At 65.0% G+C, this 27,820-nt stretch overlaps 1 protein-coding gene across 1 annotated transcript in view; it reads left to right on the top strand.

The window, feature by feature from the left end:
• The first annotated feature begins 2,027 nt into the window (after window positions 1–2,027).
• Window positions 2,028–27,820, top strand: part of CELSR2 (cadherin EGF LAG seven-pass G-type receptor 2) — a 57,678-nt gene continuing 31,885 nt past the window's right edge. The window contains exons 1-2 of the mRNA XM_067531484.1: window positions 2,028–5,496; window positions 25,856–26,500. Of these exons, the coding sequence (XP_067387585.1) occupies window positions 2,028–5,496; window positions 25,856–26,500 (4,114 nt within the window). The remainder of the gene's footprint in view (window positions 5,497–25,855; window positions 26,501–27,820) is intronic.

Genomic DNA, 27,820 nt, shown 5'->3' on the forward strand with positions numbered 1-27,820 from the left:
GAGTTCTTGGCTTCCGTCCCATTCACCTGGTGTACATCAGGAGACACTCCCTGGGCCTGATTCCCCTCTCCCTCGCCCAGTGTAAATCCGGAGGAAATGTCTGGGACTCAGTGGGTAGCCGGTGTAAGCAGGGAGGGACCCTCGCTGAGAACATTTTGCTTGCAGACGATCACCACTCAGGCGTGAAAGGCGCCAGGCACTGGTTATGCCCGAAGGCGATTGTCAGCGCCCTGAACGCTCCACCCGGCCCCACCCCAGGAAGTGGCTCAGATCCACAGCTTGGCAACTTGCCTTTTTCAATTTGATGCTAAAACAACTTGGAAGGAATATTTCTGAAAATGCCCAGTGAATAAGATCAGCTCCTCTGGGGTCAGTTTACACTGCAGGAGCCCAGTGCTAAGCTGGTGCCAAGTGAAGTTACTACACTGGTTTACACCAGCAGAGGCTCCGACCACACGAGCTTGGGGATGTAGCAGAAGAAGTTATACGAGAGGCTCAGGTGCCCGTTTACATGACGATCTGGTGGCTACAGAAACGCAGGCCAGGCCAGGCAAGTTTCCTAGTCGCTGGATGAGCGATGCCTGGGGCAGCGGAGAAAAGCTGACTTAGGCCTTTGCACAAACAAATCTTTCTTCTGGAAACTGACGGAGCTTGTCTGAAGTCAGCAGCTCCAGGGCTCAGGCCTGTGTTCCTCACACACCCCACACGCACAGCAGCTGAGCTTGGCTACATGGATTGAGTCTCCTGTGGTGTCACTGCGATCCCTACTCACCTGTACAGAAACGATGGTGCTGCTGGACTGGGGGCTAGTTTGTGGTTTGTTTACTGGCTGTGCAGTGTGTCCTTTCTGCTGAGCTGCATTCATCCTGGCAGAGGTGTGTGTGTGTGTGTGTGTGTAAAACATTTATGTGTACGGTATATACAATGGGTGAGGGTGGGGGTAGAGTGCAAATTTTGCATACAGCATGTGCAGAGTGTATGTGTGTGTCTATGTGTCCACACAGAGTGTGCCTGTGTGTGTGCACAGTGCGTGTGCACGCACTGTGAGTGTGCAAGGTGTGTGGGTGTGCAAAGTGTGTTTGTGAGTGTGTGTGTGTGTGTGTGTACGGGCATGTCAGCATTCCTCAAATCCAAACTCCCTTTCTGTTCACACTAACCCCACTTCTCTGGAGCCCGCCCAGTCAAGGCTAACAGGAGTAGAGCAGAGAAATCCTTGGCCCTACCCGTCTGGCAGGTGTGACTGCAGGTTGTGAGCAGATGGAGGGGGCTGGCGCCTACGGACCAGGGCACTCTGCCCAGCCCATCGCCATGGGTTTCCTTGTACGGCACTTCTCAGCCCAGGATCTCCCAGCACCTCATTGGCCCTGTTCTGCAGCAGACGGGTCATGGCAGAGCACAGCGGTGGCTGAGCGAGGAGCTCCGGAGTCCTGGCTCCCAGGTGCTCTTCTCTGACCACTAGACATCACTGCCCTCCCCTGGTAGATTACCCTCGCCCTGGGCCTGATGGAGACAGGCTGCCTTCAGAGCCGCCCCCCGCCCCCGGTAAGGAGCCTTGTCCCTGGGCTTCCCGCAGGGTCCGGGTGGGTCCCCCGGCTGGCGGCGAGGCTGCAGTGGCTCCTTTAAGAGCCGCCGCCGCCGCGCTGCTGAGCAGGTCTATGGTAATCATCAGCCTCCCGCATTGCACGCCGCTGCCGCCCGCCCGCCCGCCGCAGCGCAGAGCCGAGCCGGGGCTGCCAGGCAGCGAGAGCGGAGCAGAGCCGGGGCACCGCGGCGATCGGCTGGGGGCGGTTCGGTCTCCCTCGAGCCAGCGGGGGCGCGGGGCGCACGGGGCGGGGAGCCGGGCGGGGCGAGAGGGGGGCGCACGGGGGCGGGGAGCCAGGAAGGTGCGGGGTGCAGGGGGGCGGGGAGCCAGGGGGGCGCGGGGGTGCCCGGGGCGGGGAGCTCCTGTAGCCCGCCTGGCATGAGGCGCGGCGGGGCCGGGCAGAGCCCCTGGAGGAGCCGCCGCTGACCCCCCCCGGGAGCGGGAGATGGGCGGTTGCTGGTGCCACCCCAGCCGCGCTCTCCTCCTGCTGCTGGCCCTCGGGGTGCCCCGGCTGGAGGGCGCAGCGCTGGCCGGGCACCAGCGGCCGTGCGCTCCGGGGCCCCCGGCCGGGAAGCCGCTGATGCTGCGGGACTGGTCTCCGCCGCCGCCGCGCTGCGCCACGCGCGTCCTCTGGCTCTGTCCGGCAGGTGCGGCCGGCCTCTGGGCGCATATGGCCGGGCAGAGCTGCGGGGCGGCCGCGGAGAGGGCGCTGCTGAGCCGGCTGCTGCTTCCCCAGGCTCCGGAGGGCAGGAGCTGGCGCTGGAGCCGGGCCCTTTGCCTGGGGCCAGGTTCCCGCGTCCCCCTGCCCCCCGCCGCCGCTTGGGGAGGCTGCCAGCCGCGGTGCAGGGTGCGGGGCCCCGGCGGGAGCCTATCCCCCCACGCCTCGGGGGAGCTGATCCTCCCCGCCCGGGCCGTGTGTCTCCGGTCGGGGCACCCGGTGCGCTTGGGGCTCCTGTGCGAGGGGTGCGCAAAGGGGGAAGGGGCAGGGGGGGGCAGGCGGGGGAGGGGCGCTAGGATCTGGGTCCCCTGGAGTCTGGGCCTGAGCTCCCCCAGGCAGCAGGTGGAGCTGGAGAAACTGCTCCAGGGGGTGGAGGGGGCCCCGCAGGGTGGGAGCAGCCGGAGGAAGCGCAATGTCAACACCAGCCCCCAGTTCCAGCCGCCCACCTACCAGGTGTCCGTACCAGAGAACAGGCCAGCGGGCACCCCCGTGATCTTGCTGCAGGCCACGGACCCAGACGAGGGCGACGCAGGCCGGCTGCACTACTCCATGGACGCGCTCTTCGACAGCCGCTCCAACAGCTTCTTCACCATGGAGCCCCACACGGGGGCCGTGAGCACGGCCGAGGAGCTGGACAGGGAGACCAAGAGCACCCACGTCTTCCGGGTGACGGCTGTGGACCACGGCACCCCGCGGCGCACGGCCCTGGCCACGCTCACCATCCTGGTGAGTGACACTAATGATCATGACCCCGTCTTCGAGCAGCAGGAGTACAAGGAGAGCGTGCGGGAGAACCTGGAGGTTGGCTATGAGGTGCTCACGGTCCGGGCCACTGACGGGGATGCCAGTGCCAACGCCAACATCCTCTACCGGCTCCTCAACGGTGGTGGGGCCAACGAAGCCTTTGAGATCGACCCCCGATCCGGGGTCATCCGCACCAAGGGGATGGTGGACAGGGAGACCATGGAGTCCTACCAGCTCCTGGTGGAGGCCAATGACCAGGGGAAGGACCCGGGACCCCGCAGCACCACAGCCACCGTCCACATTGCCGTGGAGGACGATAACGACAACTCACCACAGTTCAGCGAAAAGCGCTACGTGGCCCACGTGCCCGAGGACGTGGCTTCCAACTCCCACGTCCTGCAGGTTACGGCCACGGACCAGGATAAAGGCAGCAACGCCCTGGTGCACTACAGCATCATGAGCGGGAACACCCGGGGCCAGTTCTACATCGACGCCCAGACGGGCAGCATCGACGTGGTCAGCCAGCTGGACTACGAGCTGAGCAAGGAGTACACGCTCCGTGTCAGGGCCCAGGACGGGGGTCGTCCCCCTCTGTCCAACATCAGTGGGCTGGTGACCATCCAGGTCCTGGATGTCAATGACAACGCCCCCATCTTCGTCAGCACCCCCTTCCAGTCCACTGTGCTGGAGAACGTGCCGCTCGGCTACTCGGTCATCCACATCCAAGCCATTGATGCTGACTCCGGGGAGAACGCCCGGCTGGAATATGCCCTGCTGGAGACCGGCCCCAAGTTCCCCTTCACCATCAGCAACAACACGGGCTGGATCGTGGTGGCCTCAGAGCTGGACCGTGAGACGGTGGATTTCTATAACTTTGGGGTGGAGGCCCGGGACCACGGCAGCCCCCCCATGACTTCCTCGGCCAGCGTCAGCATCACCGTGCTGGACGTCAACGACAACAACCCCGAGTTCACCCAGAAGGAGTACTCCGTGCGGCTGAACGAGGATGCTGCCGTGGGCACCAGCGTCCTGACCGTCTCTGCCATCGACCGGGACGCCAACAGCGTCATCACCTACCAGATCTCCAACGGCAACACCCGCAACCGCTTCTCCATCACCAGCCAGAGTGGCGGTGGCCTCATCACTCTGGCGCTGCCACTGGACTACAAATTGGAGCGGCAATACCTGCTGACCATCACGGCCTCTGACGGCACCCGGCTCGACACGACCCAGGTATTTGTCAACGTGACTGATGCCAACACCCACCGGCCAGTCTTCCAGAGCTCCCACTACACTGTCAACATCAATGAGGACCGGCCGGTTGGCACCACGGTGGTGCTCATCAGTGCCACGGATGAGGACACGGGGGAGAACGCCCGCATCACCTACTTCATGGAGGACAGCATCCCCCAGTTCCGGATAGATGTGGACTCAGGGGCGGTCACTACCCAGATGGAGCTGGATTATGAGGATCAAGTGTCTTACACACTGGCCATCACGGCGCGGGACAATGGCATCCCGCAGAAATCGGACACCACCTACTTGGAGATCCTGGTCAATGATGTCAACGACAATGCGCCGCAATTTCTGAGGGACGGCTACCAGGGCTCTGTGTACGAGGACGTCCCGGCTTTCACCAGCGTCCTCCAGGTCTCAGCCACCGACCGGGACTCAGGGCTCAACGGGAGGGTTTTCTACACCTTCCAGGGCGGGGATGATGGGGATGGGGACTTCATAATTGAATCTACCTCAGGCATTGTGCGGACGTTGCGCAGACTGGACCGGGAGAACGTTCCTCTGTACGAGCTCCATGCCTATGCCGTGGATAAGGGCATCCCAGCCCTGAGAACCCCCATCGACGTCCAAGTGGCCATCCTGGACGTGAACGACAACCCCCCCGTCTTTGAGCGGGACGAGTTTGACATCTTTGTGGAGGAGAACAGCCCCATCGGCCTGGTGGTGGCACGGATCACAGCCAGCGACCCAGACGAGGGTACCAATGCTCAGATCATGTACCAGATTGTCGAGGGCAACATCCCCGAGGTCTTCCAACTGGACATCTTCTCTGGGGAGCTGACCGCACTGATGGATTTGGATTACGAGTCCAAGGCGGAGTACGTCATCGTGGTCCAGGCCACGTCAGCCCCGCTGGTGAGCCGAGCCACGGTGCACATCCGCCTGCTGGACAGGAATGACAACCCCCCTGTGCTGAGAAACTTTGAGATCCTCTTCAACAACTACGTCACCAACAAGTCCAGCAGCTTCCCCAGCGGGGTGATCGGCCGGATCCCGGCCCACGACCCTGACGTCTCAGACACGCTCACCTACAGCTTCGAGCAGGGCAATGAGCTGAAGCTGGTGTTCCTGAACCACAGCTCTGGAGAGCTGAGGCTGAGCCGGGCACTGGACAACAACAGACCTCTGGAAGCTGTCATGAGGGTGTCTGTCTCAGGTAAGACGCCGGCCGGTTGGAGCTGTCGCAGTGGTGAGCCTAGGCCAGACTTGGGGCAAATTCTGATCCCGTTCAAGTCTATGGGGTTTTGCCCTGGATTTCAGCGGGGCCAGAGTTTCAGCCACAGATGTTAAGGCTAGAAGGGACCGTGCCGGGATCCTGGCTAGATTAGTGTCTCTTGTACAAAGGCGTCCAGCCTCCACAACAAGACCCCGAGCGATGGCAAAGCCATCCTGTTCCGGGGTGAGCTGCCCAGTGGCTAACTCCTCTGCTGTCAGGCTTGCTGTGGGGCTACTGGATAGTCAGTGCCCATAGCCACTCTGTGGCAGACCTCTGGCCTCCAGCCCGTGTTGACTTGGGGGGGGAGGGGCCGTTCATCTGTCCCTCTGGAATTGGCTAAGGCCTAACCAAAGTGCAAACCCTTCTGATCTCTGCTGATCCAGCTGGCTGCCTCCCCTCCCCCTCCTGGCTGGGCTAGTGGGGATGGCCCTGGTGGCCTGGCAGCCGTCCCCTCCCCCCATGCTGGAAAAGAATCGACCACCTGGGGCTAGCGCGGTATGAAATGGCCTGTCCACAGGCGCAGGCTGAGCGCCTGATGACCCGTCCTCATCCTGGGGCTAACAGCCCAGGGCAGTGCCCTGGGGGGCGGGAGGAGGCTGGATCCCATCTCCTCTAGCTTCCAGGGTCTCCCCCGGAAAGGGCCCTGTGGGGAGCTGAGGGGCCCTGCAAGGACCCTTCCCCAGAGCAGGGCTCCAGCATGGCGCCGGGGGCAGGATGTGGGGCCATCGCTAGGGCTGTGGGGTGGGTGATGGTCCGGCTGCATCACTCCAGGATCTCTGCTCCTCTGCGTCCTGCCCCCCTCAATGTAAACACTAAGGCTGTGGTACTGAGGTGGTGCCTGGCAGCGGGTTGGTGCCCGGGTGATGGGCAGTGGGCTGGTGCCCAGATGCAAGGGGCAATCCCTGTGGCGGATGCTGGGGGGAGAGGCGTGGTGTGGCATGTCTCTGGGGAGGGATGTGGGGTGGTGGGGAGGGGTGGAGTGTGGTGGGTGCCGGGGGAGGGCTGGGTGTGCTGGGGGAGGGGTGCGGTGTGGCAGATGCCGGGGGAGGGACATGGTGTGGTGGAGGAGGGGCGGGGTGTGGCAGGTGCCGGGGGAGAGATGTGGTGTGGCGGGGGTATGGCGGGTGCTGGGGGAGGGCTGGGTGTGCCAGGGAAGGAGTGTGGTTTGGCAGGTGTTGGGGAGGGACCTGGTGTGGTGGGGGAGGGACGTGGTGTGGCAGGTGCCGGGGAAAGGACAGGATCTCACCACACCACGGGAGTTGCCCGGGGCAACAGGCGGGTAGATCAGGGCAGGGGGCTGTGTCTGTCCCGTGTGGTTTTTCCATCTTAGCCAGAGTTAGGATAAGGCCCCTGCCAGGCAGCTGCTGAGAGTTTCCTTTGTGGCAGCCCCGCACCGGGTGCCTCAGGACGGAGGGTTCTTGGGGGTCACTGACCCGTGGCGGGCTGGGGGCAGGATTTGGATGCTGATTGTTGTGGGCCTGGCTCACAGCCTGACGGGGGGAGTCTGGCGGCTTTGCCCGGTGAACGGCAGAGCCCCAGGACTTTGCCTTAGCCCTGCCAGGGCCCGGGCGTCGCTGCCCCAGGAGGGGTGACGTGTTCAGCCCCAGCCAGCCTGGCCCTCCTGTCTGTGCTCCCTCCCTGGCTGGGACGAGCGCCTGGGCCCCTCGCGGTCCCACCAGGCTGATCTCCCAGGGCAGGGCTCTGATCCCCTTGGGCCGGAGAGCGAGGCTCAGATCCGCCCAGGGCTTTCAGTGCCTGACTCCACTCAAATCCGTGGGGCTAGGGCCACGTACCGGGGGATCTGAGCCAGAGAGGTCGAGCACCTTGAACACACTGACCTGTGGCACAGCCATAACTGAATGCAGGTGTCTCCCCTCCCAGGCTGGACCCCGGCCACTGGGCCACCCTCCCAGCTAGCCTGAGCCACCCTGTCCTAGCTCACAGCTGTGGCTGGTCCCAGGGCTCCTGCCCTCAGCTCCCTTGGTGTGGGCATCTTAGCAGAGAAACCAAGATCTGACTGGGCCTTGGGAACCGCGCCCCTTCTTCCTAGGGGCAGGTGGGGTGGTGGGGGACCTGGCCCGGCCGCTGGCCCCGGTCTGGGGCTGAATCAGAGACTGCCGGTCTGGTATCTTTCCCCAGCTGGCAGTGGGCCCTGAGAAGCAGGGGTAGGGGGATTGTAAATACCCTGCCAGGCCTTCCCTGGGCAGGCTTGGAGGCAGGGCCTGCCCTTCATCTGTTCCAGGCTTGGGATTTCCCCCACACTAGTTGGCACTTGTCAGCGGCTGGCTTAGGCACCTGTTCCACCCGCCTGCTGCTGGGGGCCACGGAGCTGCGTCTGCATCATGAGGGCAGGGCCCATGTGGCCTCCCAGCTGCTGCTGTGCTGGGTGTCTACACTGGAGCAGGGAGGCGCCGGGCGCGGCCAGTCAGCCGAGGGGCATCGCTGGGGCTGCGCTGTGCTGAGAGGAGGGTGTGGCGTAGCACCACGCGGGCAGCAGGGGTGAGGGAAACTGCTGAAGCTGCATTTCTGATGGTGGGTGACGTGCCCAGCCCGTATCCCGCTCCCTGGGCCAGTGGCGCAGCCAGGCGCTAGCCAGAGTTTGCCAGCTGCGGCTTGGGACCAAAGCTGCATTGGATTTGGGCTGCCTGACTGCTGGCTGGGCTGCTCTCGTAGAGTCCCAGGGCTGGCCAGGCCGGCCTGGCTGTTCTGGTGTGGGGTGAGGTGGGGGGTTATCTCCCCACTGCAGAAGGGGATGTTCAGCCACTCAAAACCGTCACCAAACCGGCTGGGTCTGGGGACAGGCCAGGGACCAGGTTGGAGCCGCAGGCTGCCCGGGAGCAGCTGTGTCTGAGCCCTGCAATTAGCCTCTCAGTGAGGGGGCCGCGCCGTGCACCTGCCGGGCCAGGGGGAGGGATCCCAGCAGGTAGGTGCTGGGGCCGGGGCAGCTCTTGCCAGGGCCGGCTGTAATTAGTGCAGTGCCAGCTGGGCACCCCCCACCAGGGCGGTCCCGTCTGAGGATGCGCTCGGCCTGTAAGCAAATGAGGGGCCGCGATCGCAGAGCCAATAGCTCGGACGCGCGGCAGCTTTAACCTCCCGTCAGCGGCCTGGTGCTGGGCTTAGGCTGGGCCAGTCCTCGGGCGCCTCTGCCCAGCCCCTGCCACCAAGCCAGCGCTCGGGCCCCAGAACAGCCGGGCCCCAGCTGTGCCGCTGGAGCAGCTGTGGTGTAGGCGAAGCCTTAGAACCGGGCAGAGTCCAGCCCCGGCTGCCTAGCCTCAGCCCCAGAGACACCATGTCCCAGCCCCGCTTCCCCCCCAGCCTCATGGGACCTTGATCCTGATTCTCAGCAGCTGTTCCTCACTCCTGACCCACAGCCCCTGCTAGCCCCGCTCTGAGTTACCCCTGCCACAGCTCTGCCTGTGCGCCTCACTCCTGCCCCTCAGCCCCTGCTAGCCCCGCTCTGAGTTACCCCTGCCACAGCTCTGCCTGTGCCCCTCACTCCTGACCCTCAGCCCCTGCTAGCCCCGCTCTGGGCTCCCCCCCACTTTAGCTCTGCTGGGCCCCTCACTCCTGAGCTGCAGCTCCCTGCACTGGGCCATCTCCAAGCTGCATAGAATAACCCGGTTGTTTTCAGCAGGGGCCGTATTCCCAAAAACCTCCGTCTGTCAAACTTGTCCTGCTGCATGGTCAGAGCATGGCTGCATCTGCACCAGCGCGCTGCTGAGGTGCTGGGGGTGGGGGCCGAGGCTGGCGGGGGCTGGATGGCCGTTAATACACGCAGCCCATCTGCTCGCTGTTTGGCTACAGGGAGGGGCCTGGCCGCCCACGGGCTGCCCATGGAGCGTGTCTGCTCGGCCCTGCCGTGGGCGAGGGCTGGCGCGGAGAGAAGAGTGGCACTGGGGGCGGCCTGGGGGATTGGTGGGGTGAGAAGCCAGGAGATTAGCCCCCCTCGACCTATATGGCTTAGGAGGGGGGTGGGGCTCGGAGGGGCACATGAGCCTGCAATGGGAAAGAGCAGCTTGCTGGGAATAAGCCGCTGGAGAGACGCGAAATAGGTCAGGGGCATCCGGCCCCACCCAGCAAGGGCTCCTCTCCCAGGCGTCTGGGGGGCAGCAGCGGGGGCTGTGGCGGAGCTGGCCGGAGAAGGTGGGGGGTGGGAGGCGTTACAGCCTGCAGGGCTGGGAAGAGCGGTCCTGGGTCAGGGGACACTGAAGGCCGGAGGCGGAGGGGAGCAGAAAAGGCCTGGATGAGCCAGGGCAGAGCCTGGCGCCCGTGCGGGGCCCGGGATCGGCCCCGGGGTGCCACCTCCAGGGAGCTGGGGGGAGGACAACGGGTGTGCTGTGGGGCTGGAGGGGTTGTGCAGATGCCAGGCTGGGAGGCACTCCCAGAGCCCATCCTCATTTGTGGGGAGATTAAACGAGCTAAATCCAGTGAGGAGGGGGGCACTAGAGCTGGGGGATAGGGGGATTCAGGTAGGGGGATGGAGGCTGAAGGCTGTCCTGAATTGGTGATGCACTGGGGCGTCTCTCAGCACCGGAGCTGCGCCTCCCCCCCCGGGATTCTTCCTGCCAAATGTCCGCGAGAACAAGAGTTTTCTCCTCCTCCGTTCTCGCCGTGAAGCGGAAACGGGTTTGTTGGTCCAGCCGGCCTGGCGGGCACAGTCGGCGATGGGGGTGGGAGGGTTTCGGGTGCCGGAAGCTGACCTGTGCTTTGGGGGGCTGGACACAAAAACCTCCCTGAATTCGTTTTCAAACCTGGACCTCTCTGGGCTGGTGAAAATGCCATTTTGAGGGGCCGGCGGATGGAAAAATCTCGGGTGTGCCTATGGGGTATGAGGGGCCCGGACGGCGCGTAGGGGACGATTCCCCCTCTGATTGCAGGAGGGCAGGAAGCCTGGCCGTGGGGCTGGGCTGGCCCCCAGCACTGGAGCCCTGGACCCCCTTGCCCATGTTCCCCCTCCCACCCTGTGCATCCTCTTCGTTTGGGGGGGGCTGGGGCGGAGATCGGAGGCGAGCCCCCTGGCCCCAGCCCTGACTGTGGGGCCAGCCTCCCCCCGAGAGCTGAGCTGGCATGAGTGTGGGGGGGGAGCTGATAGCAAAGATCCAGCCCTGCTGAGTTAGCACCTCCTGCTGGCCCCCAGCACAGCCGGGGCCGGGGGCGGGGTGGGGGGCTTGCGTGGGAGACACGGGCAGGAGGATGGAGGGGACTTTTACTCAGAGTCAGAGGGATTTTGGCCCCCCCTCTGATGGAAGTGGGATGAGCACTTTTCTCTGTCCAGCCATGAGGCCTAAGCTTGGTTCTGGGCCAGGGCAAGGGGAAAGGCAGGCCTCTGGTGGGTGCCTGGGTTCTGTTTCTATGTGACGCTTTGTGCCTCAGTTTCCCCAGCCCTGACATAAGGATGGCGCCACCTCTCAGGGAGGAGGCTGTTAGTGGCTGTATATGTTGCACTTGGAGAGGAGTAGAGCGTCCGGGGCCGTGTTCCCGCTGCCAGCTGGAGCGGCGTGCGTCTCTGTGGGGGCAATGGGATGGGGGAACTGCGCCGTGAGTCCGAGGGGCCCCCAGGGCTCTGTGAATGGGGCGCCCGGGGCTGTCAATCTGCCGCACCGAGGAATCCTTTAGTGCCAGCAGCAGCCAGTGCCCGGGGTAGGGAGTGGTGGGGGCAGTGGCAGTATTTCCGTTCCAGCCGCGGGGGAGGGCCGGGGGCTTCCCCACGACGGGTAGGCCACGGGGGGGGGCCTGAGAGCTTCCAGGGTCCAGGCTCTGATGGTCCACATGGGCCTATCACAGAACCGTCTCCCTCGGGGCACTGGTGACTTTGCAGCCCTGGCAGCGCTTGGCCACTCGCTCTCTCCTGTCCTTGGGTGACGGGCGGTGGCACAGCCGGCATTGCCCGGGCGGGGAATCCCCTGCTCTGTCAGGGGTGCCTGGCACACGCAGAGATACCTGGTCTAGATGGGGTCAGGGTGTTGTCTGTGCAGGGCTGGCGGCTCCGGGGGTCGGGGAAGGGTGGGGGGGGGGGCTGCTCCCTGTTCCCCGTGCTGCTTTCAGGGGCAGGCACGTGCTTAGCTCAGCCCCAGCGAGACCCCGCCAGCCCGTTGCTCTGCGATTCTCGCGCTGCTTCGCGGCCTGGGCCCGGCGCTGCTGACCAGCCCCACCCCCGCCGCTGGCCAAACATCGCCACGCCTGGCATTGCTGCCTTTGCACCCCGTCAGCTGCCCGGGGGAGGGCGGGGCTGGGCATGCTCGTCCTTCCCTGGAACTGGGGCGCCCCCACCCCAAACCCTCACTTACTCAGAGCGAACTGTTTCCCTGGGGTGCAGGGGCTGGGCGGGCTCGGACTCAGGAGAGGGGGACCTGGGTCAGACCTGGCGCCACACCCCAGTCGCTAAGCCCCACAGAGGTGGTGGTGGGAGGGGGCTGCCGCCGAGGAAAGGAAGGGCCAGATCCCAGCCGCAGGTGGAACACTCAGGACCACTTGGACATTTGGGAGCTGCCTAGATCGCGCTGCACCCTGAGCCGAGGGCTCCCCGAGCCATGCCATTGCCTGGGCCCAGCCCATCCCACGCCCGTCAATGGGCACCCAAGGACCAGGCTTTCCCCTCCATCGCCCGTCTGCCGACTTCCCCCGCCGTGCCACCCTTGGCTGAGCGCAGTGATTCTTCCTCCCCCCCCCCCCCACACCGGCGAGCCTCCTGGGCGAGCGCTGGCTGCTCTCCCTGGCGCCGTGCCACTGCCGTGTGCCACCCTGCCACTCAACTCCCAGCCCAGCACAGCGACCGACAGATGGAGCCTGCTGCCGGCCGCCCACTCGGGACCTGCGGGGCCCTTTGGCTGGGGTGGAAATGAGGCCATTGATTCCAGCTCCATCTCCTGGCAACCGGGGCAGCTCATCACTCAGCTCTCGGGGGACAGGCGTGGCTGGCCAGGCTGCAGCCCCCCACGCCATGCAGAGAGCAGCCTGAGGAGGAGCGGTTGGTTTTGCGGGGCTTGCATGTTTAGGGGGGCAGCTCGGTCACTTTCTTCAACTGCTGCCCTGGCCCTGCTGAGTGTGGATGAAAGCTGGCTGGATGGGGAAAAATTGGACTTGTCTAAAAAGTCTAGGGAGAGAGGGAGGGAGGGAGGGTTGGTTTCTTTTCTGCCACTGAGCCTCCGCTGATGTTGGCAGGAACCCAAACTGGCCTGGCTCTCACTTTGCATTGGGGCGTCGCTGGGATCCGGGCCGTGCTCGCCCACCCTCATGCGTGTACATTCTGGGGCCTGTTGGCCCGCCCGCCCGCCAGTTCCTGTCCCCTCCAGCTCGGCCACTGCCTCATCTGTGGGGACCCCGGCTCAGCGACTCGTTTGCCTCGTGGGACCGGCCTTGGCCACCCTCCCTGCCCCTATGTCGTGGCCGACGGGCTTTTCCAGCCCCCTCTTCGCTCCGGCGGCCCCTGCTCCAGTTTGTGCATCTGCCTCACAGCCCCTCTGTGGGCTGGGCCTGCATCACCTCCCTGCTCCGGCCATGGAGCCAGGCTGCTCCGTGCCTGGCGTGCGCCTCCTGGCAGCAGCGCAGCCTCCCCGCCGGCCCCCGGGGCAGCCCAGGGGCTGTTCACAGCCTCCCTGATGGGCCTTTGCCATTCACTGCTCCCCGCGTGTGAGAGCCAGGCCCCTTGGCAGCCCTTCCCCGGGCTCCCCTGACCCCTCAGCTGGGACCATGGCAGGCCCAGCCTCCCTGGGGGCTATCGGTTAATGTGGCCTGTTTGCGTGTGTCCAGGTGGGGAGGGCTTGAGGCCCCGTTCTCTGCGCTGGCGGGACAATCTCGCTCGCACACGGCCGGTCCCATGCCCCGGCTCTGTCCGTGCCACCCTAGTAGATGGCCCTGAGCATCGCCGTGATCAGCTCCACGGCGCAGGGCAGGGGCAGGGCAGCCACCTGCTCCGACTCCAGTGTCCTGAGTGCGCAAAGGGGACACTGCCCAGCTCCACTGGCATCTCCCCAATCCTGACCAGCAGTCCCCCTCGCTAACCCAGCCTTGGGCACATGCCCAGCTCCGCCCTCCCCTGCAAGATCCCGGAGTGTGAAATCTCCAGCGCCAGCTGGGGAAGGAGTGGTTGAGATGGGAGCTAAGGGCCCTGGCCCTGTCTAGTGAACTGCTCTGGCCAATTTCCCCCAGGTGACACCATCAGGTTCTGTCAAGGGGTGCGGTGACGGGGGTCTTAGAGCCTGGCCCCCGCCTGCATCCCCCGCCCCAATCCCTGCTGAAGGCTCTGACTCGATCCTCTCGGCAAGGATTCTTCTTACACCATCAGCCCTTGTCTCCCATGGGGCAGGGTCGGGCTCAGACGGGCCGTGTGGGGAAAGGGGTGGAGCGGCAGGGCCGATGTGTGTAGACAGCAGAGTTGCTGAGGAGGGCGGGTGTGCAGGCTGCGTGGGACGGTGAAGGCCGGGTGAGGTTGGGTATGGGGATGGCTGTGGGAGCTGGGTGGGGCTGTGGGCACTGGGCGGGTGGGGCTGCTCGCTGCATGGCAGGGATGCCTGGGCAGCATTTTGGGCTGACCCTATCCGGGCCCAACTCCCCCTCACTTGGGAACAGCTGCCCGGGAAGGGGGGGAGGGTTTCCTTAGTCATTTGAGCCCCCCCAGTATTGGGAAAAATCTTGCCCTCTCAGCAATGTCCTAGTGCTGGCTGGAGGGGGCAGGGTGGGGACTGGCCAGGGAGGGGGGTGAGAGTTGGTGGGGGGCTTTGGGGTGATCATGTGGGGCCGGGAGGGAGACGTTGCCAGTGTCCTGGGCTACGATGCTGGCCCTGTTCACCTGAACTCTGCCCATCCCAGTGTCTTGCCCACACCCTGAAGCCAAATAACCAATTCCTGGTGCCCCGGGGAAAGTTGCCCCCAGGAGGCTGGGCTGGCTGCGCTTACAGCACGGGGCTGTGCCGTGGGGGGCGCGGGCAGGGTGCTGCGTTGTGGGGAGGGCTGTGCTCTGTGGGGCATGGGCAAGGTGCTGTGTTGTGGGGGGGGCTGTGCTGTGGGGTGCTGCGTTCTGGGGGAGCTGTGGGGGGCTGTGCCATGGGGGGGTGCGGGCAAGGTGCTATGTTGTGGGGGGGCTGTGCTCTGTGGGGCATGGGCAGGATGCTGTGTTGTGGGGGGGCTGTGCCATGGGGGGCATTTTGGGAGCTGTGCTGTGAGGTGCTGCGTTGTGGGGGGTGCGGGCAAGGTGCTATGTTGTGGCGGGGGAACTGTGCTGTGTGGGGCATGGGCAGGGTGCTGTGTTGTGGTGGGGCTGTGCTGTGGGGAGTGCTGTGTTGTGGTGAGGGCTGTGTGGCGTGCTGTGGGGGGCTGCACCATGGGGGGCGCGGGCAGGGTTCCTCCTAGCTCCTTAACGGTTCCTTCCCCTCTGGCTCCGGGACGCAGGGACGGCTCTGACTGAGCCGCTCTCTGCAGTGGGCTGTGTGGGGTGTAGCAGGGGATTGGATGGGGGACTTGAGACCCCCCCCACCCATAACTCAGCCCTCTAGCCTGGCCAGGCCTGCAAGGGTGTGTTAGCTGCCAGCTGAACGGGCCAGGGGTGCTCTTGACGCCATCTTGGGGCTCCGCTGCCCCCCTGCTTGCAGAGGGAATGGGGCTGGGAGAAGTTTGGGGCCCTGGGGTCCCTCCATTGCTGGTGCTGCAAGGCCCTGAGCGGGGCAGAGGCCTTGGGCCCAGCTCTGTCGGTCTGGTCAGCTCCACGCTGGGCCCGGGAATGGCCGGGCTGAGGCCAGCAAGGATCCCTCCTTCCGCCACATGCCCTGGTACCGTGTGGGGCAGAACCTTGGGTCCAGAGGGGACCCAGCATCTGGCTGGGGGGCTGGCCGGGGGAAGGCACATGCAATGGGGGGGCTGTGGGAGAGAGGAGAGAGTCTGGGGTGGCTGTTCTGGGGGTGAAACCAGCTGGATCTGGGGTCAGTGACTACAGCCTGCCCCCCGCCTGTGTGTCTGAGGCTAGTGGGGGCTGGCATGGGGCCTATGGCCACACATCCTGCCCTATTATTGTAGGGTTGCTCAGGAGCGCTGCTCTGGGGTGGTGAGCTGTGGGGCCTAGGCCTGTGCGAGGCCCTGAGCCTGGGGGGAGGGGGGATGGGGCTGGTACTGCAGCCCCTGGGACGGACAGACTTGGAGGGGGGAGATCCTCCAGGTGGCCCCCGGCCTTCCCCCTCCCCTCCATGCCTGCCAGGGGCCATTGTCTCCATGGCGATCCACATGGACACCCCCCATCACGCAGCCTGCCCCCCCGCAACTGGTGCCAGGGGGGTCTGGCTGCAGCCACATGCCTGTGACCCCTCCAGAGCCGGGGGGGGGGTTATGGGGGGGCCTTTCTTTTCCAGCTCAGCGGCACAAAGGCGGGGGGGCGGGCACAAAGGGGCTCAGGGCATCGGGTCGGAAAGCGGAAAGAATGAGCCGAGCCGGTGACTAGAGAATGGGGGCAGCTCCCCTTTCCCCTCCCCTTTCCCGCCGGCCTTCCTGCCCCCCCAGTCCCACAGCACCTCCCCCATCCCATCCCATGTCCCCTGCTGCCCCCAGAGGCCCCCATCCCCCAGCTCCCGCACCCAGAGCCCCTTGTCACCCTTGCAGCCTCCCCCTTTCCCCCAGCTGTCTCCCCCACCCCCCATCCAGGCCGAGCATCCTGCTGCCGGGGGGGAAGGGGGCGTTTGTCTTGTGAGTCAGAGAGATGGGAACAAAAGCCTCCCCTTCATAGCTGGCTGGCTCCTGCCGCCACCATGGCAACCCAGCGTGGCCAGCCAGAGCCACAGGCCGCTGGGCAGGGGCTGGGCACGCAGGGGACCGAGGGCACCAGGTTGCACGTCCCTCCCTCATCCGCCCGCCCTCTTCTCGCGCGGTGCCGGGGCCATGTCTCAGAGGGTTGGGAGCTAGCTGGTGGTGGAGTCACTGGGCCAGAGGGGTGCTGTCAGGGTCCCCCATGGGACAGTTGGGGGGCTGTCCCCAGATTCTTGGGTTCGAATCCTGCTGAGCTGACGCGGGGAATGACTTAGGTTTAGTCCAAGCTGGTGGTTTGTGCATGTTCCCAAAACGGCCGTCAGCCATCGAGTCAGAAATGTGGGGCTGGAGGGGCCTGTGAGGGGACACCTCGTCCAGCTCCCTGCACTGAGGCAGGGTCAAGGAAACCTCGGACAGGCGTGTCCAGCCTGCTTCTAAACCTCCCCTGATGACGGGGATCCCACGATCTCCCTGGGCAATTTGTTCCGGGGCTTAACAGCCCTGACAGGTGGTTTTCCTAATATCCGACCTAACCCCTCCTTGCTGCAATTACGCCCCTGGTGTCTTGTCCTGTCCTCAGCGGTGGGGTACCACCTCTTCCTTCCCTGTGCTCGAGGGCTCTTACCAGATCCCCCCAGTCGTCTCTGCTCCAGACTAAATGAACCTGTTCTTTCAAGCTGGCCTTGCAGGTCAGGCTTTTTAGACCTTTGTCGTAGTTGTTGCTTCCTCCGCTCTCTCTCGTTTGTCCCCGTCTTTCCTGAAATGCAGGGCTCAGGTCTGGGCCTAGTTCTCCAGCTGAGGCCTCACCAGCGTGGAGCAGAATTACTTCTCAGCCCCTGCTGATACGTCTCAGAACCACCTTTGCTTTTTTGCAACACTCACTGTGGCATTGTGGAACGGCTTTGAGTTTGTGACCCACTACAACCCCCTGAGCCTCCTCTGCAGCGCGCCTGCCTGGGCTGGCAGTGCCCACTTTGTATTCATGCAATTGATTATTCCTTCCTAATGCTGGAAGGGCTGGTGCTGTGGGCTCAGGAGAAGCCCAGGACTGAGATAGCAGGGGGCTGCGGTTCGGGAGTGAGGGTCACCGGCAGAGCTGGGTGTGGGGGAAGCCCTGGGGCTTGGATAGCAGGGGCTGCAGGTCAGGAGTGAGGGGCACTGGCAGATCTGTGCCAGGCTAGAGGTTAGGGGGACCCTGGTGTGCTCCCAGCCCTTGTCTCTAGCTGGGTTCAGGTTCAGGCTGTTCCAAACCCCTGTGGACTCAGCCCAGCTTTTCACGTAACCCGTGTGTCCTGGAGAGCTGAGCGGATGCCTGGCGCTGTGTGCGCAAGCTTCAATCACTAGGGCCGAGGGGGAAGCGCTCTGATGCTGCGCAGACCCTGTGAGCGGCTGGGTCCTGCCTGGCACTGGGCCCGTCCAGGCTGGGCACTAGGGGACCATGCTGGTGGGAATTCCAGGAAGCTGGCGCAGGGCTGGGTCGCTGGGCAGGGGCTTGTGTTCCAGGACACCGCTCTGGAGTCAGTCCTGGCAGGAGGAGCTGAGGGGCCCTGGAACATGGCCTCAGCCCCGTCGCCCAGCCGGGTCCAGCCAGGGGAATCGTGCGGAGGGCTCGGGACAGCAGAACCTTCCGTCTCTGGGCTGCTGCGATGGTGCCACCTGCCACCTGTCCGCTGGGCCCTGTGTGTAACAAATTCGCTGGGGCTCAGCACAGCCCGCAGGGCACAGGTGTCTGCACAGAAACGAGGGGCCCCAGTGGGCCCCTCTGTCTGGGCCACCGAGCGGGGGCTGTCCAGGGAGCAGCCGGAGTTATGGGCTGAGTTCCAGCGCAGGGCTGGGCCCCGAGGCAGATCTGGCTCTGTCCCTCAGATCGGGACTGGGAAGGGCAGGTTGGATGTTACCCCAGAGCCCCGCAGCCTGGACTGTCCTCGCCAGGCCCTGCTCCTGCACCAGAATGGAGGGGAAGGACCTTAGCAGGCCCTAGCGTGGCTGGGTGGGGCTGGAGCCCCCAGGGGGCAGAGGGGGCCGGTGCAGGGGGAAACGGGGCACTGCCTGGTGCCCCGCCTGCCCACAGCCCCTGCAGCGGGAGGAGGGGCGGCTCCCAGCCCAGGTCCCTGCCTGCGGGTGCAGGAGAGATGCGCTGGCAGTTGCCATGGCAGCCGTTGTCCTTTGTCAAACAATGACTAGAGCTGGGAAAACGTGCACATTGTAGGAGGGTTGGCTACTGCGGCCCCCCCCCGCCTCCCCGCAGCTCCGCGGTGCCCCTCAACCCCGACCCACAGCCCCTGCTATCCCAGCCCTGGCAGGGCTGCCTGGTGCAGGGTGTGGAAAGGTCCCTGTGGCCAGGAGTGTTTGCCAACCTCCCACCCCAGCCAGGCATCTGAGGCATCCGCACTCCAGCCCAAGAGCCCTCCAGCTCCAGGCCCCAGCAGCGCCCGGTGTTTGCAGAGCCAGCCTGCTCCCCAGCGGGGCTCTGGGCCCAGGAATGTCCTGTCTGGGAGGCGAGGGAGGCTGGTGAGGAGGAGCTGGTGGGGAGGGCGCCTGGAGGGGGTCCCCGAGACAGATGGACGCTGGACAGATGTGGGCCGGGCCTGGGATCTGCTAGCTCCAGCCCAGAGCAGTTGGACTCTGGGGCAGCAGTCCCCCAGGACTCAGCCTTTGACGGCTGCCCTTGCTGGGAGGGGTGCATTGGGGGTGAGGCTGCCCGGTTCCTGCATGTGGGGTGGGGGTGGGGATTCTCCATTGTTCTCAGTGATTTAATTGTTGGTCTTTCTGCCATGCCCCTCACCTTGGTATCAGAGCACTGGGGGGGGCATTCTCAGTACATATCTCTGCAGCTGGCAGGGGCAGGGGAGGCCACTATGGGTCTAACCGGCCCTGCCTCATTCATTGCTGTAGCCTATGTGGGGGTGATGACCTTTGACCTCCTTGGCGAGGTCATGACCCCCTTGCCTCTCCTTCCTCCCAGCTTTGGAAACAGGAAGGCTCTATTGTGTCAAGGCCTCAATCAACCCTTCCCACCCTAAGCTCTGCCCTTCCAGATCCAGGCTCCTCCCACATATGCCCAGGCTCTTCCCCAGACAGGCAGAAAGATTCTGCAGAGCTGATCAGCAGTGGAAACAGCCAGGCCTGGATGGAATGTGCTGTCAGTAGGCTTCAGAGTGAACACCGGCAGCGGCAAAAGAAAGCCATTCACGCTGCCCCGAGAGGGGGTATCTGAGGGCAGCTCTCTGCAACCTCAGCCAGGCAGCACTGCACAGACGTGTAATGCTGCCCTCCAAGTTGTGAGTGTGGCCTGCAGCTATATGCACACCTGCCCCAGGGCCTCTGTTAGCCTCCTCTCCCTGGCTCAGTTCCACCCCGACTCAGCCCCCACCTCTGGGCTCATGCTGGTGCTGATGGTGCTGGAACCTCGCCATGTATTTCCACAGTGAAATGTCACAGTTCCCAGCAGCAGCTCCTTGCCCAGATGATGTGGCGCCACTGAGTTGCAGCCACCTCTTGGGGGAGGATGAGCACGTGCGGAGGGGGGAATGTGGCCACGGGCACCAGGGCAAATCCCCCATTCCTAAGGCAGGCACCTTCACATTTGCCCTCGGGAACAAGTGCAGGACTGAGTCAGGACTCTTGTGGTCTATCCGCAGCTCTGGGTGGCTGTGAGGTCTTGTGGTTTAGATCAGGGCATCAGGTTCTGTTCCTGACTCTGGCACTGACTTTCTGGGTGACCTCAGCTGAGCCACTCCCTTGCACCGTGCCTCAGTTTCCCCAGCTGGATAATGGGCGATGCTACTGACCTGCCTTTGCACAGAGCTCTGAGATCCATGGCTAAAGCAGTGAGATGAACTGGTGCTCATGTGTGTGCAAGAGAGAAAGAGTGACTGCTTCCTTTTGCTGCGTGCTCAACTGTGTGTCATAGCTCCTACACTGCTTCAATTTGAGGGAGATTCGCCACACACAGAGGCCTCTGAATTGGAGTGGGCACGTGCGTCTCTCTTCTGTTCTCACTGCTGTGCCGTGGAGCAGGGCCATGAGCCCCAGCTGGTGAACAATCTCCCAGTGCAGCATGTGCCCCTTCCTCTCAGCTCCCCACAGGGCTCAGGGGGCAGCTTGTGCAGGCTAACCCCTCTTGGGAGGCAGGCACCTTACTGAGACAGGGGGCTTCCTGCCAAACCCTCCGCGGCCAGAACCTACCTGCCACAGAGCGTGGTTGGCGCTGAGCCGCTGGGCCCAGGTGAGACGGGCAGGGCCTGGTGGGGGCAGACTGGCACCATGGAGCTGGGGAGGGGGACAGACTGGCTCTGGAGGGCTGGCAGGCTCGGCAGCGCCTTGGGGGCCCCGTTCCCTGTGACTAATTGTGCCCTGAGTGGGCGCAGAGCAGCCCCTGCCTCACCAGCGACCCCGCTCAGCGGCCCAGCCTGCGTGCCATGCGCTGGCAGAAGGCTCTGCAGGGGCACGTCTCTTCCGAGGCAGGTTTGCTGCCCTGGCCCCCCAGCACAGTCCCCGCCCTGCCGTGAGCCCCTGGCTGTCTCTGGTCCCTGCCACCCCAGCCTCACGTGGCCAAAGCCCTTTGGGAGCAGTGGCCCCGTGACTTGAGGGCAGGATCGGGGCCTAGCCCCTGAGCGCCAGCACACGGGCGCTGGGCCTGTGCTGAGGATACAGGAGGGATGCCCGTGGCTCCCCGGTGCATGGGGCAGCCTGGGTCTGAGCCGGGGCACCGGTGAGATCCTGGCTGCCCCTTGCCCCCTCCCTGCACCATTGGCACATCCCACTGCTCAGCGTGTGTCACTGTGCCCGGCCTGCGGGTGGCTGGAGCCGCGCCTGTGCTTGGCCCTGGCTCAATGCCCGGTGTCGGCCAAGCAGGGGGTGTCATGGCTGGGCATGGGAGGCAGCGCTGGGGGTGGTGAGTGTCCAAGCCTGGGCCCGTCCAGCATGAGGGCTGCTGGAATCTCGAGGGGTCAGGGAGGGTTTAGCTTCGGGGCGAGGTGGCTGAGAGCCAGGGGGTGGGGTGCCCATGGAAGCCCCCCTGCCCGGCTGGAATCAGCAGTGCCCGACTCTTCTGCCCCGTGGGCACTGCCTCGGAGCCAGGGTAGGAGTGTGCTGCTGGCGCCCCCTGCTGGTCATGCTGCGGGGCAGGGCAGAGTGCTGCTGGGCCGTGCCCTGGGCACTAACCTGCCTGAACGCCCGGCTCCAGGCAGTAGGATCAGTCCCGGGAAGGGGCAGTGCCAGAGGGGGAGGGAGTGGGCAGGGCTGGGCCAGGCTGGCAGGGTTCCTGGGGCCAGAGGGAAGGGGATGCTTTGGGCTGGAGGCGTGGGCAGCAGGCGCCAGCATCCTTAGCTTCCATGCAGGGTGGTGCCGTCCCATGCACAGTGTCCCAGGGCGGCGTGCAGGGGCGGGCTGTGTGGGGCAGGGTGACAGGCTCTGTGTCTCTGGCACAGAAGAGGGAGCCCCCCGGCTGGGCTGTGAGGGCCTGCGGGGGAGAGGCTCAGGTCCTGAAGTGCTTTGGGATCCACAGCTGGAGACGAGGGAGCAGCTCCACACGCCCCATGTGGCCCCTGCCGGCCTCTCCCCTGCCGTCCTTACCCCCGGCCTGTGCCAGCTGCCAGCCCTTGGAGCTGAGGTAGGAACTGACCTCACGCTGGAGAGGCAGCAAGGACGGGGCCTCCGGACTCCTGGGTCCTTTTCCCAGTTCTCACCCTGACCTGCTGCATGATCTGGGGCAAATCATGTTCCTCAGTTTCCCCATCTGTCACCTAGGGCTGACACTGACCCGTCTGCCTGCGGAGCACTGGTATGAGACCCACCCCTGCCAGCTGCTCTTCCTGGCTTCTTTGTGCCCCCCAGCATCCTGCATAGGAGGGGCAGGCTGGGGCACAGAGGGGTGGGGCCTATGCCCAGGAGTCTATCTGTCTGGGGGCTGTGCCCAGGGGCCTGTCCGTCTGTCCACGGGATGTGCCAGGGGCATTCCCCATGCCCTCTACGCTGTGCTGGGGATATGTGCAGCCCCTGGCATGGCAGAGGTTTGTCATATTTCGCGTGAGGCTGGTCGGTTACTGGCAGCTCGGTCTGCAGTGTCCCCTGGACTGGGAACCAGGCAGATCCCTACTAGCCACGGGGCATGACTGGCTAGCCACAGGCTGACATGGGTGAGGAGTTGGGGGAGCCCCCAGTGAGTCCCGGGTGTGACAGAGGATCCCCAGCTGCTGGGGGTTGGCTGCCAGTCCTCTGCCATGTCACCCTCTGGCCCCGGGCCGCTGGCCCAGTGCTCGCAGTCACTGGCCCACAGCTGGCGCCCGCTGAATGCCTGTTCTGAGCCCTGGGCCTTGCAGAGGCTGGGCGGGGGGGAGATGCCCAGAGACCAGCAGACTGGAGGTCACAGAGGGCAGCCTGATGTCCTGGCACCGCTGCCTGTGCCCTGTGTGCCCCCAGCTTCCCACATGGCCGCAGGATGTGGGGAGGGGCTGGTGGGGCAGCCATGCTGTGGGGTCTGACGTAGGTTCAGTCGAGTCCTTTGGGTCTGACTGGGCAGGGAATGTGGCTGGCGCTTCCCCGGCTCTGCCAGCCGGCCCCATGCCCCCAGCCTTGGCAGCGAGGGGCTGTCAGGCCGGGCATGGCGGGGGTGTTTTTGTGGTGTGTGTCGGTGACATGCCTGGCACTGCGGGGGCCTTGGCGAGACAGGGTGCCAACGGGGCTGCCTTGGAAGTTGTCCCAAAGGCGTTTGGCAGTGAGGCTGGTGCGTGGGGCATCCACCCCCTGGGGAAGCCCTGGGGCACCAGGCTGGACTGGTGCTGGGGATGGGGCAGCCTGGCAGGGTGACCCTGTCTCTGCTCCCTGTGATCCTTGGCAGATCTGCACCCCAGATCCCTGACGGGCAGTGGACCCACCCGTTCCCCTCCCCTCTGCAGGACTTGATGCCAGCCCAGTGCCCAGCTCAGGCGACCCACCCCCGACGTGCCAGGAGGGGAGGGGCTGGGGGGATGTTGTGATGATATTGACCCTTGGGGAGAGCTGGGCCTGATGGGGCCAGAGTGTGCCACCCCTGCCCCGCTGACACCTGCAGGGGGGCGGGCACGTGAAGGGTGCAGCCTGGGGGTACAGAATGGCTCTTGTTGCCCAGAACCCCCGTGTGATGGGCTCTGGCAGGGAGGAGGGCAGTGCAGGGTGCGGTAGGGAGCCCTGCTCTGCCTGGGGGCACAGGAGAGCTGGGGGTCACACTGGGGCTGTGGTTAAGCCGGGTGGGGAGGGGAGAGGATGGGCTGGACTTGGCTGGCACGTTTAAAGAGGCAGACGCACAGAGTGGGGCTGGGCTGGAGGAGGCCATGGGCATAGTGCAGAGAACTGACGGGCGTCTGCGGCTGCCGTCACCAGGCGGGTCAGGTGGCAACGGAGGCTTCCCAGACAAGGCCCATGTTGGCTCGCAGCTCCCAGGAGCCAGGCTGCTGATCCCGCGGGAAGCCGTGTCCCGTGGGGGCTGCACCCTGAGGGTGCCAGCCCATGGGTGGCGAGGGCAGGCTCGGCCCCTCGCTCCTGTCAGCTCTGGGACGGGCCCCGGGGACCAGAGGAAGCACAGATGGGGGCTGACCAGGGGGTCGCAGGGCCTGTCCTTGGGCCCATCTACTGGCCAGTCCTACCCCTGGCCTTCCCTCCCCCAGCTCCATTAGTCCTCTAGAGGCCCTGATCTCCCTGGCACGGGACACCCCCCCCCCCACCTATCCTCCACCCCAGGGTGGTGGAGAAATAGTGCTGCCCCCATTGGACAGATGGGGAAACTGAGGCGGGGGCAAGGACATGACTGCCTGTGGTCAGCCAGGGAGTCAGTGTCAGAGCCAGGAACAGAATCCAGGAGTCCGGTCACCCTGCCCTCTGCTCAGCCCACTAACCCAAACTGCCTCTAGGGAAGGGTGGGCAGGATGACAGCCGTGGCCGATGGCTTGGAGCTGGGCAGACAGGGCTCTGCAGCACCCACAGGCTCCCAGCCAGAGCCAGCGCAGCACCAGGGGGACGTGGGGCTGTGCCCGCCCCCGAATGGGCGAAGGCCGCGGGCTGGCTCGGCTGGGTATCCCAGTAGCTCAGGGACAGGTGGCACTGCTGCAGCCTGGCATCTTGGTGCTGACGGGGGATGTGCCGTGTTCCTGACGGCTCTTTGGGCCAAGGCTCGGGGCTGGCAGCAGCATCCGTCGTGCCTTCGTCCCTCTCCCCTGGCCCTGCTGCCTAGCGACTCCACTTCCGTCCCTTCCAGGCCAGGTTCCAGCCTGTCCCCCGTGCCTTGGTTTCCCCATCTGTCCCCATAGGTTGGGGGGAGCTGCCTTCCTCCTCCCCCAGGGCTTGGCAGGCTTCTGCATGCATGTGAGGGCACTTGGGTGCCCCCAGGACAGGGTTGACATAGTAAGGGAGGGGGGCAAAGAGGAGGTGGCCTGGAATGGGGCGTGGCCAAGAGGTGAAGGGGAGGAGCTTGGGACAGGGTGGGTTTGAGCTGGGCCAGTGAGAGCTGGCGGGTCTGTGTCCCACGCCCTAGGGACACTGACGGGGCAGGTCTAGGCAGGGAGGGGCAAAGTCGGGGCTGCCCCTGGTTTGTATTAAGTGTGTGTCCACCCACGGAGTGCTCCAGGAACAGCTCTGTGTGTAGATGAGTCCCAAGGGGATGTGGGGTCACTCCAGAGTCACTCCGGTATTGCTCAGAGCAGCGTGGCAGGCCGGCCCTGCTCTCCAGGCCACAGATGGAGGGTAGCTGAGGATGCAGCCTGGGATCCGGCCCGAGGGGCAGCAGCAGCCTCATTCTGCTGACAGATCTCGGGAGTTGCTCCTGCCCCTGTCTCTGGCCTTGCCCCACGCATCCGAGGCAGATGCACCTTCCCTCCAGATCGCCCGGCAGGAAAAGTTCAAGGGCTAATTCCCTGGGCAAAAGACACCAGGGAGGGGCGGGTCAAAGGGAGAGACCCGACCCTGTGAGGTCTGGCTCCCAGCTGGGCCTGGGGGAGGCTCCAGAGAGATGGTCCTGACCAGCAGGGCAGGCGGCTCTCGTTCTGAGAGCCAGCAAACTCATGTCATGCAGGGGCCCTGACAAGCTGCACCTGGAGAACGAGTCCAACCCTGGGCAATGGGGATTGAATGGGAACGAGAGCAGGCTGCACCCCCTCCTCTGCACTCCCCCATACACAGGGCCCTGCCAGGCAAGGGCTGTGACCAGCCAATCTCCAGGCTGCGCTCCAGGCCCCAGCCAGCTGGGTGGGGTGGGACCCGAGGGGTGGGGGGGGTGCAGGGCCAATGTGGGGCTGGCTAGAGCAGCTCCCAGAAGCTCTCAGGAGAATTAGGCCAGGGCCCCTCGCTCCTGACCCACAGCCCCTGCTATCCCAGCCCTGGGCTCCCCCTGACCCCCACAGCTGTGCTGGTGCCCCTCGCTCCTGACCCGCAGGCCCTGCTATCCCAGCCCTGGGACCTTTCTGACAGACTCAGGCCATGTAGGAAGCTTTTTGGCCCCTGGCAGGATCTGAACCCAGCTCCTCAGGGCCATGAAACCAGCCCCCTTCCCCCCCCATGAAGCACGGGCGGGATTCACCCTTTGCCCTCCTCTCGGCAGATGGCATCCACAGCGTGGCGGCGCAGTGCACCCTGCAGGTGACCATCATCACGGACGAGATGCTGACCAACAGCATCACGCTGCGCCTGGAGAACATGTCCCCGGAGCGCTTCCTCTCCCCGCGGCTGGCGCTCTTCCTGCAGGGGGTGGCGGCCGTGCTGGCGGTGCCCCGGCGCCACGTGGTGCTCTTCAACATCCAGAACGACACGGACGTGCGGGCCGCCCGCATCCTCAACGTCAGCCTCTCGGTGCTGCTGCCGGCTGGGGCTCGCGGGGGGCGCTACTTCCCCTCCGAGGAGCTGCAGGAGCGCCTCTACCTCAACCGCACGCTGCTGGCCGCCGTCTCGGAGCAGCGGGTGCTGCCCTTCGACGACAACATCTGCCTGCGGGAGCCCTGCGAGAACTACATGCGCTGCGTCTCCGTCCTGCGCTTCGACAGCTCCGCGCCCTTCCTGGCCTCCGACACCGTCCTCTTCCGGCCCATCCACCCCGTCAGCGGCCTGCGCTGCCGCTGCCCCGCCGGCTTCACCGGCGACTACTGCGAGAGCGAAGTCGACCTCTGCTACTCCGGCCCCTGCGGCCACAACGGGCGCTGCCGCAGCCGCGAGGGCGGCTACACCTGCCTGTGCCGCGCCGGCTTCACCGGTGAGCGCCGGGGCCCTGCGCGGGGGGAGAGGGCACGGGAGCCTGGGCAGCCTCTGAGCCCCCGCTAGCTGCTGGCACTGAGCGGGGAGTGCCGAGGCCTGAGCTGTGTTCGTGCAGCCCCTAGCGCCGGCCCGGCAGGCGGGGGAGGGTGTGGGAGTCTTTGTCTAGTTGTGGGGGGAACACCCTGGAAACAGAAGCTGGTCACTGGGGTGAGGAACGGGGAGAGGCTGGGAATAAACCTTCCCTCCCGACATCCTCCTGTCGGGGGTGGGGGCAAGGTGGGATGGGGGAGGGGTGAGTGGGGGGCTGGTGGGGGATGGGTGAGTGAGGGGCTGAAACGGGATGGGAGGGAGAGATGGGGGAGGAGTTATAGGGGGCAGATATGAGATGGGGTGGGGGAGTGGGGGGCTGATGCAGGAGGGGAAAGTGGGGGGGCTGATGGGAGAGAGGTGGAGGGGGCTGAAGCAGGTTGGGGGAGGGGTCGAGTGGGGGGGTGAAGTGGGATGGGTAGGGGTGGAGTGAGGGGCTGATATGAGGGGGGATGGGGGAGGCATAGAGAGGTGGAGGGGGCTGAAGTGGGATGGGGGAGAGGCGGTAGGAGGAGGAGCGAATCTGATGTGATAAGGGCATGTGACAGGAGAAATGTTGGGGGTCTCGGTGACTCCAGGGCTGCCGGCTATGGGGTGTTGGGGGCAGGGTACTTGGAATCCAGCACGATCTGCGCCCCACCCCGGTGGTAGCCCCTGGCACGCTCTGGCTGCCCCCAAACAACTGCCCCTTGATGCCCCCTGAGTTCTGTTGCCTCCTGGATTCTAGTCCCAGCTCTGGGGGGGGAATGGTGTCCGGGGGGGGGGGTGTGTGCAGGGACTCCTGGGTTACAAATTCTCTTTTTACACCTTATATCATGGCCCCGCTCCGTGCCTCAGTTTCCCCTGCTGTAGATGGGGTGGCGGCGCAGAAGCAAGTGCGCCCCGTGGCTGTAACATGCTGGGAGCGCCCTGGCTAGCAGGTGCTGCGGAAGGGCCGCAGCTGGTGGGAGCGTGGCCCAGAGCGCGTCTCGTAACCGCCTGTTAAAAATCTCCGTCTTTGACAGCCAGTGGCACGGAATAAACGAACAAATCCCCCGGCCCCGGAGCGCTGGCGGCCTGGCTGTCACGCTCATTACCCCACACACGTTTCTTGGCAGGCGGAAGGGGTCGCCTCTATTAGCAGCAGTGAAAGGTTTAATCTGGTGCCTGGCAATTCCTGGTGACTCTTCCCATGTAAACAGCAATAAATCTAGAGCTTCCCAAGGCGCCGGTTCCTGGGACCCTCTCCAGC

The sequence above is a fragment of the Emydura macquarii genome, unplaced genomic scaffold (assembly GCF_026122565.2).
Source record: "Emydura macquarii macquarii isolate MOO-44397 ecotype Brisbane River unplaced genomic scaffold, CSIRO-AGI_Emac_v2 contig_3220, whole genome shotgun sequence".
Lineage (NCBI taxonomy): Eukaryota > Metazoa > Chordata > Testudines > Chelidae > Emydura > Emydura macquarii.